The following is a 15,787-nucleotide window of genomic DNA, read 5'->3' on the forward strand; positions in this document are numbered from 1 at the left end:
ACAATAGGCCAACCCTGTGCTAAGAACTTAGGTGTACTTGTCTCCTTCAGTTCTTACAATGAGATAGGCACTATTATCCCCATTTTGCAGATGAGAGAAACTGAGGCAGAGAATATGTAATGTGCCTGAGGTTACACATCTATACAGCGACAGAGGCAGAATTCAAACTCAGGTCTGTCTCCAAAGATCTTAACTAGCCTTCTGTTATCTGCATTACATGTTATTTGGCTGTGGCTGTTTTGCTACTATTGGCAATAATATCTTTGGATCCAACAGTTTTTGAGAGGAGTTTCTAACCCTTTCCCAGGCATTGAAAGGTCTATCCATTCTGCCTCTGGTGCCTAATGGCTAAGAATACTATCAGATAGTTGTTTGTTTTTTAAGTCTATTTGTTTGTTCGTTTGTTGAAGTATGCTCCATGGCCAACGTGGGGCTTGAACTCACAACCCTGAGATCAAGAGTCGTATGCTGTACCAACTGAGCCAGCCAGGTGCCCCAGATGTAGGTATTTGTTGAATACACAAATGAATCACCTCAATTCCACAGAGCTACAGTGAACACCTATTGTGTGAACAGTTCCATGCTAGGTGCCCCATGAGAATCCAAGAAACTGAGGAGGCCTGCTCACTGCCCTTAAGGCAAAATGAGCACACATCCAAATATAAGAATAGCTAATTGGATATAATCAAGTGGAAAGCTGTGTGGTGTTACCCTAAGGATCATGGGAGCTGGGAGAAAGGGGAGAATGCTTTGGCTAGACTGGGCCGAGAGGGCTTCCACACTGGAGCCCCGGGGACACAGTGGAGAGAACATGTGCCTGTGGAGGGCAGGGACCAGCCACCACCTCACTTGTCCCCCTTTTACACACAAGAGGGCACGGAGAGCTGTCTGGGAGAAGGAAGCGAGAGGGTGTTAATTCTGGGGGGCCCTTGTCCAGCAATGCCAGCATAAACTGCCCTTTCATGGAACCATTCAAAGAGTCTCCTGTCTGGGGGACTTGGCTACTCAAGCTGGGAGAGGGCAAAGGAGAAGGGGTGGGCTGGGGAGAAGGGACATTTGCAGGCAGAGTGTTGTACACTTAGCAAAACTATGAAATGAGCTAAAAGCTAGGGAGAGGAGACAAACATTTGTGCCTACTCTGTGCCAGCTATTTTACTTCCCTTCTCTTACAACAAGTATCCCTTTTGGCAAAGGAGGAAAAGGAGGCTCAGAAACAAAACAAAACAAAACAAAGGTAAAGAAAACAAAATGTCTAAATTCACATAGCTAGAAGCAGAGTTGGGATCTGGAGCGTGGAGTTTCTCCCCACCAGCTGCTTCTAACTAACCTCTTTCTTTCTGGACTTTTCTTTTTCCCTCACCTTGGGATCCCCACAATTTTCTCCCCCTTAGGAAGGAGAGCCTGCCCTGCCCACCCTTTCCTTGGTCACATGATCCTTCCCACCCAGTGCTTGATTGGCCTGTTCCATGCTAAGGTCTGAGTGACAGAGGGACCCTAGGTCGTGGCCAGGGGCATATTTGCATGTGAAACGGGTAGCTCCAGGTGAAATTAAAGATCATTTCAAAGGAAGGAGGTGCTAAAGAGACCGTCTTTTTGGCTAAGGGTTTGAGGGTAAGGCTCCGATGGATCCCTGTAGATAACTACTCTATCTTCTTTAAAGTTTGCCACATTTTCAGATGGAGCAAAACTAAAGCACTGACCATCATACCTCCGGTTCACCTGCTTATTACCTCATGTGGCAGGAGGGCAGCAGTCACTTTCAGCACATGTAAGAGGCCAGCCACTTGGCTAGTCTCTGTTTCCAAGGTTTCGCCTGGCTACAGGCTGGGGTTTTCTAGCAAACTGCTGGGAGAGGAAACCAGCTCTAGGAATAAGGGAGCCTCTTGAGTTTACATAACTTTCTGAGCCCTGGACCCAGATTGAGAACGTGTTGATTCTGGCCGCTAGTGGGACAGCCGGCCATGGTAGAAGAGTTGGCTCAAAAACTCTGTTCCTGCAAGGGAGAGTGTGACTGCCTTTGCTTTTCTCTACTCCAGTTTTAGACTCTCTTCTTGCCTCTCCCTTCTTAAAGTCCTGACCTTTTAACTCCCTACCCCTGTTTCTGATGACCCCTAACTCCAACTTAAGGGCCCTTGGCATCTCTCCGTCCAAATTGGTTTCTTTATTGTTCATTCTGCTTCCAAAATAATGAACCTTTTCAGGGCGTCTGGGTGGCTCAGTTGGTTAAGCATCTGACTTAGGCTCAGGTCATGATCTCATGGTTCATAGGTTCGAGCCCCATGTCAGACTCTGTGCTGACAGCTCAGAGCCTGGAGTCTGCTTCAGATTCTGTGTCTCCCTCTCTCTATGCCCCTTCCCCACTTGCACTCTGTCTCTTCCTCTCAACAATAAACATTAAAAAAAAAAAGATAATGAAGGTTTTCTCTTACACCTGCAGCCACTGTCCTAGTTAAGCATACCTGTGCCTTTTCTCTGATTGCTGTAACTGACTCTTACTGTCTCCTGCCTGGAGTCTGCTGCCTTCCAGTCCACTGCACAGGATATTAGACTCCTCAACTTTTGAGGACTCGCGTTCTTGCCACTCAAGTCCTTTATGTCCTGCCTCCTGCTGACTCTTCTGTCAGCCTCTACTCCAGCCATACTAATCACACTAATCCGCGAGTTTGCCTCAGACTGACTTTCCAGTATATTGGGCTTGTGTATGCTGTCCCTTCTACCTGCCTTGTATTTTATTTCCTTTCCTTCTTCACCTGCACCTCGTGATGATGCTTCAAGGCTCAAATCAAATTCTATCTCTTTTGTGGAGCCTTTCCCGACCTGTTTCAAAGAGGTTTAGTTGTTCCCTTCCTCTTTACACAATGCAGTCACTAAATGTCACTTTCTCTAAAAGTCTGTCTAGACTATGAGCCCATTTGAAGGGCTTCATTATTTGTCTCCAAAGTCCCCTGGAAGCCTGGTACAGAACAGGTGCTCAGGTTTGCTTAATCAGCAAATAAATGCTCCTAACAGTAGGTTTAGAAGAGGGTAATACCAAAAAGTCATTCAAATCCTGCTCCCCTCGTGCCTTTGAGTCCTCTCAATCTCAAGGTTCTTTCCCTACCAGTAGATCTATGGCTACCCCAAAATTTGCCTACATTCTTTTTTTGAGGAAGTTCTCCTTAGACATTCTTTAGTGCGTGCGACAGAATGGCCTTCGGTTTGGCCTAGACATGCTCCTTCTGACTCTGTAGTAAATCCTTCATTCAGAGGGTCTGAGTCTACTCTATTTCTTTCCTGAGTTCATAGTGCTGATGTGTAGGCTTCATAAGGATGTTGTTATGGCCAGCACATAGTAGGTGCTCATTAAAGATATGCTGTGTGAACATATGAATCGTTCCTTCCCTGCTGGGGTGCAATGGAACACTCAGTAAATAGAGATGCTGCTGCCTCCTAGCCATGGCTGTGGGCAAGTCACTTTACATCTGAGCTTCAGTTTCCTTACCTTTAACGTGGGGGATAATAATGCCTATACTTCACAAGGATATAAAGGAGATGTATGTGACTAGTACAGAACCTAACACAAAGTTCAACATATCATTCATTCTCAGTCTCCATCCATCAAACCTGAAGGAACCAAGTCCCTGGTCATCATCCTCTGGCTATTTCAGTCTGGTACCTAGACCAAAATGACCTCTGCCTAGGGTCCCCTGTATTGTCCAGGAGGCAGTGTGAGGAGGAAACAATCTAGGTTTGAATTCTGACACCAGCACTTCTGACCTGTATGAATTTGGACCTGTCTGGCTACTTGTAAAAGGAACATAACATCACTTACCTCATAGGGCTGCTGTGAGGATTAAATGAAATGAGTATAAAGTGAATTAGATGACACTCCAAGTTTGAGGACTATTGGGACTTGCCTGGTGAACAGAAGCACTGTTGTGTTCCTGAAAATCATGCATGTGATTATGCTGCCCTCATGTGGACAGAGGGCACACAGCCCAGCAAAGGGACCACCCACCCTCATGCACACCCCATCAAGGGCTTGGTGGGAGAAATCCAATCACACACAAGGCACTTTTCTTCTTTGCTAGGGAGCTCATGCTTTATCCTGAAATATTTAGGGAACATCTAAATCAGAACTTTTTAGAATTAATGTGTGTTAGAATGAGATCAGTTGACTCAGTAGGTCTGGGGTGGAGACAAAATCTCGAATAAGCTTCCAGATGACACCGATGCTACTCGTCCCCAGACCACACTGAGTAAAGGTCTTAAGTACAATATAGCAGTGACATGACAGGAACTATTTATAAAGTGCTTATTACCCTGTGCCTGTTGCTGAGAGAGCCAGTTAACCTATATTAACTAACGTAGTCTTTAAGACTATGAGGTAGGTACTGATCATTTTTCAGAGGAGGAAACTGCAACACAAAGAGAGAAGGCACATGCTATCTCATATAGCCTGTAAGGGGAGGGCCTTGGGCTCTAAGTTCAACAGTCTGGCTCTAAAGCCTAATAAAAAGAAGACTCCCAAGAGTGTGTAGAGGATGACCAAGGGAGGGACTATGGCAGAAAACCAGCAAGGGTACTGAGTGAGCTAGCTGACAGAAGAGGCCTAACCTACGGCAGAGGCTGTGGGATGGAAAACAGGATGTAGAAAAGAACGTGGGTAGGGGTTTGGTGGTAAGCCGGGTATGGGTGTAAGGGAGTCATCTAGAGAGCTCTGCGTGTCTGGTTTGGACAATGGAGAGATGGTGGTACTTACCACTTACAGAGCAAGGGAACATGGGAGGAAGAACACGTTTTAGGGGGAAGGTGAGTTCAGTTTCATGAACAGTCAATATGAGTGGCTTTTGGTCATCTGGGAGAGGTAGGAGGAGGAAGACGGATCTAAGCATCCAGAGCTCAGGAGATGACCTGGGTTGTGGACAAGTTCCGGTGTTGGCTGATGTGAAGCCATGAGAGCCTGCACTCATGTGAACAGTGCACAAACTGTCCTGTTCTGGGCCAAAGTTGACTGAGCAAATAACTGGGAGAATGGGACTGGAACCTGGGTCTCCCTGGCTGCAGTGGAGGCTGGCTCTGCCCATTTCACTGGGCATTCTGGATGCGGGCAGCAGGGAGAGCATAAGATGCTGATGGGCTTCAGGAACGGGGTTTCTAGAGACTATAGTGACTAAATCCAACAAACTGTCCCCTGCCCCCAGATCAACAGAATTAAGGACAACTCCATGGAGAAAGACAAGATCAATAAAGGTTGGGAGATATTTATTTTCTTTAAACAAGGTCATAAATAACAAAGAAACAAAGTAGGTCCCAGACTCTGGACCGTGCAGCAGGACAGGGATAGGAAGTTGTTGGGTGGAAAGGTGGAGGGGGCTACGCATCACCTAAGACAGTCACAGAAAAGATGGGCTGCAGGAGACGGCCCCTTCCTGCCCTTGGAAACAGCGTGCCTGGGCAGTAGGGGAGGCCGCAGTGCTGTGGTGAGGCAGCTGGAGGAGGGCACAGATTGAGGGTGCTGGGCTGGCCTGTTTCTATGAAGAGAGACATGGAAACCACAAATGGTGAAGATAAGCTGTGGGTCTAGAAGAGGCAAGCGGGCACTCTGCACACCTCCAGGGACCAATTATGAAAATGGTTAAATCTGATTCTTAAAAACAACTCCACAGGCTTTGGCCTATGGCTTTGTGCATGGGCTGTATTTAACCTGGGTTGTTCTATGGCAGGTGAGGGCTCAAGAGGCCCCTGGAGCAGCCTGGCCTCAGCCCAGGGCAGGTGCCCAGACATGTGGGAGAGGGACAGTGGGCTCTCCCCAGATGGGAGGCCATGTGCTTGGACTGGCTGGACCTGACTTTCAGGCTGGTTTCTTGTGATGCTATCCACCACCCCTCCCTATTCCTAAGGATGGGATCCTGGCCTCTCTGGGTCTTCCAAGCCTGGAAGAGTAAGACTGGGATAAAAAGGTACCTGACTGGTATTTTATTAGAAAGGAAACATAAGGACCACCCTGTGCATGGTCCATCCCATGAGGTAGGGCAGGACCAAACCAAGAACAATCTTAAGGAATGGAGGTCCCTGAGCCTGGGGAGACATTTGGACCCAGGTGCGTTGCCTAATACCAGGAATGGGGCCCAGGGTGGCAGTTCTGATGGAGGCTCCACCCTAAGCAAGGCAGGGAGAACAGGCAGGGGCTACCCCTGAACAGGAAAGGGGTGGGAGCCGGGGAGCCTTGGACTGAGTTGGTCGAGGTTGGTCAAAGGCCCTAGAAAACAATGCTTTTGGCAGGAATACACAAAAGGGTTTGTACATCTGGGGATGCCCGTCTATAGGGAGCCGGTGTCACACGGTCGGGCGGGATGGTGAGGAGGAGACAGCGGCATCACAGTGGCCTCTGGTGCGATGTATTTACAACAGAGCTCAGTGCTGGGAGAGGGACGGATAGCAGGTTACTAACAGCCAGGAAACACACTGTGAAGAATGGAAAGAGAAGGAAAACAAATGTGACCATTACTAGCTTTCCCCTGCTCACCCTGTCTCCTCCTGAAAGCACAGGCCTCCATGACCACCAAGGCCCTTGCAGACTGTCCGACCTCCCCACAGCCCCATCTAGTCTAGACACAGGGTCTGTGAACTGGTGATATGACCAAAGCTCCAAATGGCCCAGGGCCCCAGACACTATTATTATCAAGAAAAACTAAGTCTTTACTTTTGATTCTTTGGGTCCGTCAATGGTAAGTTGCTTGAGGTCAATTGTGTGTCTCACTATACCAGGCTCCTATCATCATTTCCAATGCCGACCTTGCCCTGTGACCCTCCCTTCCCAGGCCCTGATATTTAGAGTTTTCTAATGCAGAAGCGATTTCTTTTCTTCAGCATTTCTTCTTCAAATTCCTGAAGGCAGGGAACCAGTTCCCCTGGACCCTCAACAAAATCAGGAGACTTTCCAGCTGGCAGGTGTGACTCATTGGGTTTGTGGGCTGAGGATCAGGGGCATTCTGTAGCACAGACTATGAGTTCCCTAAGGTGGGGACTGGCCTGTGTGGTTTGGGTAATCATGCCTCTCTTCCTCCTCCTCCTCAAGAAAGTCCAACTGTCTCTCTAAACAGATGAAGAGCTTCCTAGGATGAGAGGCATCCTTTTTCCTTTAAACCAGTGGTTCTTAGCTGTGATTTTTGTCTTCCTTGAGACATTTGTTGAAACCTAAAGACATTTTTCCTTGTCATAACTTTGTGTATGTTGAAGTGCTACTGGCTTCTAGTGTATTACAGGGTCGGGATGCTGTCAAACATCCTACAATGCAGAACACAGGCCCCCAAACATCAATAGTTCTGAGGTTGAAAACCCAGCTCTGCATCTCTATACAATCTCCATGGCCTGCCCAGCCTTCCTCAGCAGGAGGGCAGGAGAAGCCATACAGAACTTATCTGAGAGTCTAAAAAAAGAGATTCCCACCCTAGCCTCCTCAGACAAGGGGGCACCTCAAGAAGTGGGGGGATTTCTTTAAGAAGTCGGGTGGAGTGGGGACTAGGGATGATTTAATCTCAGCTCTGCAACAACCCACTGGACCCAAGGCACACAGAAACAATCAACCATGGCTTAACAGAAACACACACACTTGGCTCTGTGTTGAGGAGGAAGAAGAAAGGCATGGTGACCCAAACCAGGCAGGGGTAAGGCAGAGATATTTACAACATTACAAATATCTTGTTGTGGTTGGCCAGCACTGCTGGGCTCTTTAAACCTTTGTTACTTACTTACCACTGGAATCCACCGATGGGCTCTGCAAACCTGTGCCGGATCAGGAAAGTGGCAACAGCTTCAGCTACCTGGAAAAGGCAGAGAGATTCCAGGCTATATGACACCAGCAATGGGGATCACCTTTGGAGGTCCTGTGGGCTTTTGTTGGGAGGTTAGGCTCTATAGTGGATTCATGGGGCCTGCAGGATCCGAGTCCTGTCAAGGCTAGGGAGACTCTTCCCGGCCATCCTTGCCAGGGAGAGCCCCAGAGAAGTCAAGGGGAATGACGTGAAGGCTTATTTATCCCTTATTCCTATAGGAGAAGTACACATTAATTTCTAACTATGCCTGTAGTTTAGGAGGCAGTTTCTACCCTAATTTTCCCTTTTTACATCTGGCTCTTGGGGAAGTGAGAGAAGCAGAGCTTAAGATCTTAACCAGAGGAACCTGGGATAAACAGCAGGGTGTCACTGGCTCCTCAGCACATACACAGAAAGCCAAGACCATAAGCAGCCAAAACCAGGGAGAGGTCTGGGGAGATGGTGGAGTTGTATCTGTACGGGCCTCACAATAGCTACTGTGGGCAACACAGGCTAACTCAAAGGCTTGTACTATTTTCTGTGAGAGCCAAGGTTACTCTCACAGCTGTCCTGCAACAGTCACAGAGCATCAGACTCACCTTGTCAGGTGCATCCTCATGGACTGCGTGGCCACACTGGGGTAGGACCTGCATCTGGAACTTTCCTGGAGAGGAAAAAAAATCCAGGTGATTTCAGGGACTAAAATGATCCCTTCCTGGGGCAACTGGGTGGCTCAGTTGGTTGGATTTGGCTCAGGTCATGATCTCACAGTTCGTGAGTTCGAGCCCACATCAGGCTCTGCAATGGCAATGTGGAGGCTGCTTGGGATTCTTTCTCTCTCTCTCTCTCTCCCTCCCTCCCTCCCTCCCTCTCTCCCTTCTCTCCCACACTCTGTCTCTCCAAATAAATAAACTAAAAAAAAAAAAATGAATTACATAAGAAATAAATTAAAAAATAAATAAAATGGCCCTTTCCTTACCAGCTCTGTAGTCTCACAGGCCACTCTAGGAGTTCAGAACCTCCCTATCAACTCCCCTCCCAAGTAGTCTGGACCCAATCATCAAGGTTGGAGGAGGATGTAACCTTGGGCAAATAATTTTCCTGTCATTTTTTCCTTTGGCGTGCATTTACTTTGGGCCAGACACACAGGGAGAAACTGTTCCTGTTTTCAGGAGATTTATATATTCTTGTAAGGGAACACAAAAAACAAAATTTTAATGTAGCATGTGGTTCCTGTGATAAAACTGAGCACACAGTACTGGAAGAACATAGAAAAGGAGACTTCACAATCAAATCCTTATTTGATTTAAGGATTAAAAGAAGCCTATACAAATGAAAGGAGGATGAAATGACATTTGTTCCTGGAAATAAAAAGGTTGGCATAGAGCTCATGAGAGTTGACAATGAGGCTGGAGATAAAAGCAGGGACCATACCATTAAGTGTTTTGTAAGCTATGTTAAGGATTTTGAAATTTATTATTACAAGAATAAGTTACCATTTGAGTGCTTAACTATATGCCAGACTATACTGATCACTTTCTCACACTTGTAGAACACTGTAAGCTCACCATTAATGTGATAGCTATTAAGAGTGAACCAAGATAACGGATAAAGCGAGATCCCGGAGCAGACCAAAGGATATGGGACCTAAGTAGAGAGAGCAGACTCTCAGAGCCTAAGTGGCTCCTTTACAAAATAAAGCAATATGCTCTGGAAGTCCTTCTGGTCATCACATTCTAGGATTCTTACTCCAATTACACAGTGCTTTAAAATTTTTTAAAAATACTCGTCTATCAATTTTTTTAAGTTGATTCTCAATCTATGCTATAGAATTGGACAGGACAAACACTGAAATTCTTTTCTGAGATGATGAAACTAATACCATGGTCAGTGATTTGCCTGTCTGCTTATTTAATCAGTAGAGGAACTAAGACCATTCCATTCAGTAAGGCCCAGCTTATGCCCTTCCACTTGCCGTAGTCTGCCCTTGGGTGCTCCAGCCTGGTCCAGCCTAGTCTCCGCCCTCTTGTACTTCCTAAGGTACTATAACTAATACATTTGGATCCAAACATAGAGCAGCTTGTGCCCCTCTTGTTTTGTAAACTTGTATTTTGTATACCATTGGTGCTTGCCTCCCCAGGAGTATGTTATTTCTGTAAAAACAAAGCCTAATATCATTACTTGCTATATCCCTAATAGGGCCCCACACAGGGCTAAACATGGAAGTAAGTGCTTAGTAAGTCTTGAATGAGTAACTAAGCGAATGACCTGTTAACCTTACAACTCCAACCACCCTGGGCTTAATGTCTAGGGATGCATTTTTTATTCCTACATACTAACAACACTGTGCCTAGTACACATAAAATAACAATTATGGGTAATCCTCACAATTATTCTATGAAGTGGGCATATTTCCAACAATTCCCTCTCAATTTACAGGTAAAGAACCTTATGTTCAGACAGCCTAAATTATTTACACAAGTTGCATCATGAATGAGTGCTAGGTTTCTAGGAATCTATAATTAATTTAGCAGGTTTAAACTCAATGCTGGGAAGGCTGTGGTTTGGAATCTATGCCAAATTGGCCATTTTCCTGTTTTATGGGATGTCCCTCATTTCAGCCATTTACTTTCTATACTCATGGGATACTTTGAAAGAGAAAGTAGTCTTGGCATAATCCTTACTCAGGAAATAGCAGGGCATCCAATGAGGAATCATGAGTACTTCCTGGATAAATGAAGGCATCATTTGTCAGACTCTTACTTCACATGCATTTTCTCATTTAAACACCACAAAAATGTATTAAGATATAGCATTGTTTCCGTTTTATAGATGAAGAAACTTGAGATTAAAGAAGTTAGCAATTCACTCAGCCACAACACTAGTAACAGTGACTCACCACCCAGGACTGTCTGATTGCAAGGCTGGTGATCAATAATGGTTTCAAATGCTATTCCAGTCCAGATCAACTGCTTTCAGACAGTCTCAGGGGCCATATCTGATTCTTCTGTCTGTCCAGCATCACAGAATAGGTCTTACACAGAAAGACTGCTTAGGAAAGGTTTGTTTGAATTGAATTTAAGGAAAGATGTCTAAGCTCAAAATTACCAACATCAGTGTCATAAAATTCACAGTCCCAGTCCATGGTCTTGCTCCAGGCTTTAGGATACTTCTGTTGGAGGAACGGTAGGGTAGAAGTGCCTGGATCCATGATGTAATAAATCATTCAGGAGCCTCTGAACAACTATTGTGAGGGAATATAGTCCCTTTTACTGTGAAGAGCTTGAGGACAGTTAAAAGAACAGTTTGAGCCCATGAACATCCAAGTAGAGATATCCAACAGGTTTGATACATGGGTCAGGTCCAGAGCTCAGGAGAGAGGTATGAGTTGGACGTTTAGCTTTGGGAGTTATCAAGGTATAAACACAAGCCATGAGATTGCCCAGAGAGTGTAAGTAGGAAAAAAGGAAGGTCAAGAACACAATCTGGTTACACCTGATGACTTGGGTTTGGAGTTAGCGTCTCTTCTTCCCATAACCCAAAAGATGTCAATGCCTACTGACTTCACCTTTACCAAGCTTTTCAACTATACTAAAGCGAGAGCCTCCACAAAAGTGGTCCTACAGCCTCCACTTCCATATGACCAACACATCTGGACCTGAACACAATATGTCATTTTTCTAATCATTGTAACTCATGATCCCTGTGAAGCTGCCATCAACTTTCTCATTTTATAGACTGAAAAAACTAAAGCTAAGGCAAGTCAAGTAACTTGCTTGGGGGTCGTAAAATGAGTAGGAAAGAAGTAGTCAAAGTCAGTTCTTCCAACCTCAGAACCTTTGCTTTTACCACCTCACCATGCTATTTTCTAAACACAGTTTACACCTTTATGCATTCCATTATCCTGGATTTTTTCCTTTCCTAAGAATTCCAACAATGATAAAAATACTGATCAGTATTCAGAAAATCTCCTTTCACAATTATTTTATGTTTATAGGGTACTTTATGGTTTATATTTCCCTCTGCAAAGACACAGCCTCATTTTAATCCTTACAACTCTGAGATGTAGATGGTAGTTAAGTCCATTTTCAGATGGGAAAAAAAAATTGAAGCTCAAAACAGGGAAATATTTGCCTATAATCAAATAGTGGGTCAGAAGTAGATGTTGATGTCAAGTTTGGGTTAACTCTAAAGTTCATTAACTTCCACATGACTCTGCCCTCAGAGACAGAATTTCTTGGTGACTTACCTTGCATTTGGCCAATAGTCAGATCCTTATCCAATCTATCAACACCTACAACAAAACAGGAGAATCCAGAAGTAACTTACTAGAAAACCCTCTGTGAAACAGGTTTTGCTATTCAAGTAGGAAAAACTGCTACAAAGTTGTAAATGTGATGACACTATCAATTCGTGTTAATGCCAATCCTCACTCTTTGAGGGTATATGCTCACCAAATGACGCTTTCCAGAATGAGATTCCCCTGCAATCTTTTTGCTCATTTAAACTGGTTTCTGAAAACAGGGTTTTACTTTTTAAATTTCCATTATACTCAGAATATCTTTACACCACTCTAGAAAGACTTGGGTTTAACCAGGGACTGAAGGCAAGTCAGAATTAGGCTATCCCACATGGGTGCTTGTGCTTAGTTAGGTTTAGGGATTTGGTATGGAGAGGAAAAAAGCATCAATGAGTGATGATATACTTGACTTAGGATGTCACTACCCATTTGGTGAGTAGTTTTAACAAGGGCATATTCAGATGTTCAGTACCTATACTGTTTTGGACTGAACTGTGTCCTCCTCCCCCTAGTTTGTACCCTGAAGCCCTAATCCACCAAATGACCACATTTGGAGATATAGAAATAATTAGGGTCAAATGAGGAAGTAACTAAGGTTAAATGGGGTCATTTGGGTAGGGCTTTCACATGACAGGATTAATATCCTTTTAAGAATAAACACCAGAGAGCTTGCTCTCTCTCTCTCTTCTGCCTTGCAAGGACACAGTGAGAAAACAGTTGTCCACAAGCCAGTAAGAAAGCTCCCACCAGAACTTGACTGTGCTGGTACCCTGATCTCAGAACTGTGAGAAAATAAATTCGCTGCTTAAGCACCCAATTTATAATATTTTGTTATGGCAGCCAGAGCTAATACATACACATACACACTTACCAGCCAAGAGCAGCAATTTAGGAATAGGACAACTGAGAAAGAGATTGGATAAGCCTCGGAACCAGCCATCCCAGTATTTTTCTGTTTTTGCCAGTTCAATTCTCCAAGTGTATGGATGGTCTTTCTTGGTCTGCAGGAATAAGAACAAGTTCTGAGTCTCTGAGGGCAACCCCTGGTGGAACAGGGTAATAACTAGGTCCCTGGGAAAAGGAAAGGGAAGGAAACTAGCACTTAAGGGCCTACTATGGCCCAGACATTTTCACATACACTTAATCAATTATAACAGTCTTGTGATAATAGGTTATCGTTGTAATTCCCATGTTTAAATAACTAGAAGTTTACTTTTTACTTCTATTAATTTCAGTGAATTTAGGAAACTTTCTTAAAGTTACAAAGCTAGTAAATGGTAGAGCCAAGACTGAGCCTCTCTTATATCTAACTGACAAAAAAAAAAAAATCTATCAAAAGGATAATTACAAAAGCACAGTGCAGTATGAAAAAAATGCTTATATAAAGAGAAAGAAGCAGGGTATAACATGTCATCTAAATGAGGATTACTAAAAATGTGGTACATGGAGGAAAGGAACTGGAAGGGAAAAGGGAAAATACGTTGATTTGTTGGTAGAGCATTTCTTCTTATATTTTGATTAACAACAATGACATAATGTTCTGGCAATAGTAATCTGAAAAAGGAAACCTGACTCAAATATTATAAAATATATCTGTTAACCTAGGAGAAGGGAAGGAAAAATAAGAAATACAGAGAGGGAGATACTTAAATACAGAGAACTAATTGAGGGTTGCTGGAAAGGAGGAGGTGGGTGGGGAGATGCGTGATGGACATTAAGGAGGGAACTTTTCAAGATGAGCACTGGCTGTCATATGTAAGAGATGAATCCCTCCTAAAGCCAAGACTACACTGTATGTTAAATAACTTGAATTAAAAAAATGTGTGTGTGTGTGTGTGTGTGTGTGTGTTAAATCCTGATATATAGTAGATAGGCATAAAGTATGCACTCATCAAATATAAGCTGAACAAATAAATGAATCTCTATACTTTTCTGGATCACTGAAAATTTGAAATATTATAACTTAAATAAATAACTGGCATACTGAAGCAACCACAACATGAAAATCTAGAAGTGAACATGAGGCAGCAACATACTGTATTAGAGATCACTGGATGGTTAAGATGTCCATACCACCCAAAGCAATCTGCAGATTCGAAACAATCCCTATCAAAATCCCAAAGACATTTTTACAAAAATAGAAAAATTCATATGGAATCTCAAGGGACCCCAAACAGCCAAAACAATTTTGAAAAAGAACAAAATTGGAGGACTCATGCTCTCTAATTTCAAAACATACTGCAAAGCCACAGTAATCAAAATAGTATGGTATTGGTCTAAAGACAAAGAGACCAATGGAATACACTAGAGAGCCCAGAAATAAACTCTCACATATATGGCTGAATGATCTTTGACAAGGGTCCAAGATGATTCAATGGAGAAAGGATAGTTTTTTTAAACAAATGGTGTTGGGAAAATTGGATATTCACATGCAAAATAATGAAATTGAACAATATACAAATTTAATTCAAAGACCTAAATGTAAGACCTCAAACTATAAAACTTCTAGAAGAAAACAAAGAAGAAAGCTTCATATAGTTTTTCATGACATTGAATTTGACAATGATTTCTTTGATGTAGATAAATGGACTACATCAAACTTAAAAAACTTCTGTGCATCAAGAACTCAATCAACAGTGAAAAGATACTGAACAGAATGGGAGAAAATATTTACAAATCATATATCTGATAAGGGGTTAATATTCAGAATATATAAAGAACACCTACAACTGAATAACAAAAAAAAAAAATCTGAAAAAAAGAATGAGCCAAGGACATGAACAGACATTTCTCCAAAGAAGATCTACAAATGGCTAATAAGTACATGAAAAGATACTCAACATCACTAATCATCAGGGAAATGCAAATCAAAATCACAATGAGATATCACTTTGTACCTATTAGGATGACTATTTTCAAAAAAGACCAAATAACCAGTGTTGGCAAGGATGTGGAGAAACTGGAACACCTAGGGCACTGTTGGTGGGATTACACAATGGTACAACCACTATGAAGACAGCATAGCAATTACTCTAAAAATAAAACTACCATATCATCCAGCAATCTCACTTCAGAAGAAGTGAAAACAGTCTTGAAGAGATATTTGCAGAGCCATATTCATACCAACATTAGTCACAACAGTCAAGAGGTGTAAACAATCCAAATGTCTACTGATGGATGAACGGATAAACAAATGTATTACATATTATTTAGCTTTAAAAAAAGGAGGTTTTGTCACATGCTACAACATAGAGGAAACTTGAGGACATTATGTTAACTGAAATAAGCCAGTTACAAAAAGAGAAACACTGATTCTACTTCTATGAGGTATCTATTGTAGTGGAATTCATAGAAACAGAAAGTAAAATGGTAGGTATGTGGGGGGTGAGGGAAATTGTTTAATGAGTATAGAGTTTCAGATATGCAAGATGACAAAGTTCTGGAGATCTGTTTCACAACAGTGTGACCACTACTGAACTATACACTTAAAAATGATTAAGGTGGTGGGGCACCTGGGTAGCTCAGTCAGTTGAGCATCCAACTCTTGATTTTGGCTCAGGTCATGATCCCAGAGTAGTGGGATGGAGCCCTGCATCAGCTCTCTCTCTGTCTCTCTCTCTCTGTCTCTCTCTCTGTCTCTCTCTTTGTCTCTCTCTCTGTCTCTCCTGCCCTTCTCTCCTGCTTGCGCACT

At 43.4% G+C, this 15,787-nt stretch overlaps 1 protein-coding gene across 1 annotated transcript in view; it reads right to left on the minus strand.

Annotated features, from left to right (window-relative positions):
• Positions 1–5,227: 5,227 nt before the first annotated feature.
• PPME1 (protein phosphatase methylesterase 1) overlaps positions 5,228–15,787 on the minus strand; it is a 69,390-nt gene continuing 58,830 nt past the window's right edge. The window contains exons 10-14 of the mRNA XM_077776604.1: positions 12,968–13,097; positions 12,046–12,090; positions 8,396–8,460; positions 7,738–7,805; positions 5,228–6,447 (exon numbers count right to left, since the gene is read on the minus strand). Of these exons, the coding sequence (XP_077632730.1) occupies positions 6,429–6,447; positions 7,738–7,805; positions 8,396–8,460; positions 12,046–12,090; positions 12,968–13,097 (327 nt within the window). The 3' untranslated portion in view covers positions 5,228–6,428. The remainder of the gene's footprint in view (positions 6,448–7,737; positions 7,806–8,395; positions 8,461–12,045; positions 12,091–12,967; positions 13,098–15,787) is intronic.

This window comes from Crocuta crocuta, unplaced genomic scaffold (assembly GCF_008692635.1).
Source record: "Crocuta crocuta isolate KB4526 unplaced genomic scaffold, BGI_CrCroc_1.0 scaffold271, whole genome shotgun sequence".
NCBI lineage: Eukaryota > Metazoa > Chordata > Mammalia > Carnivora > Hyaenidae > Crocuta > Crocuta crocuta.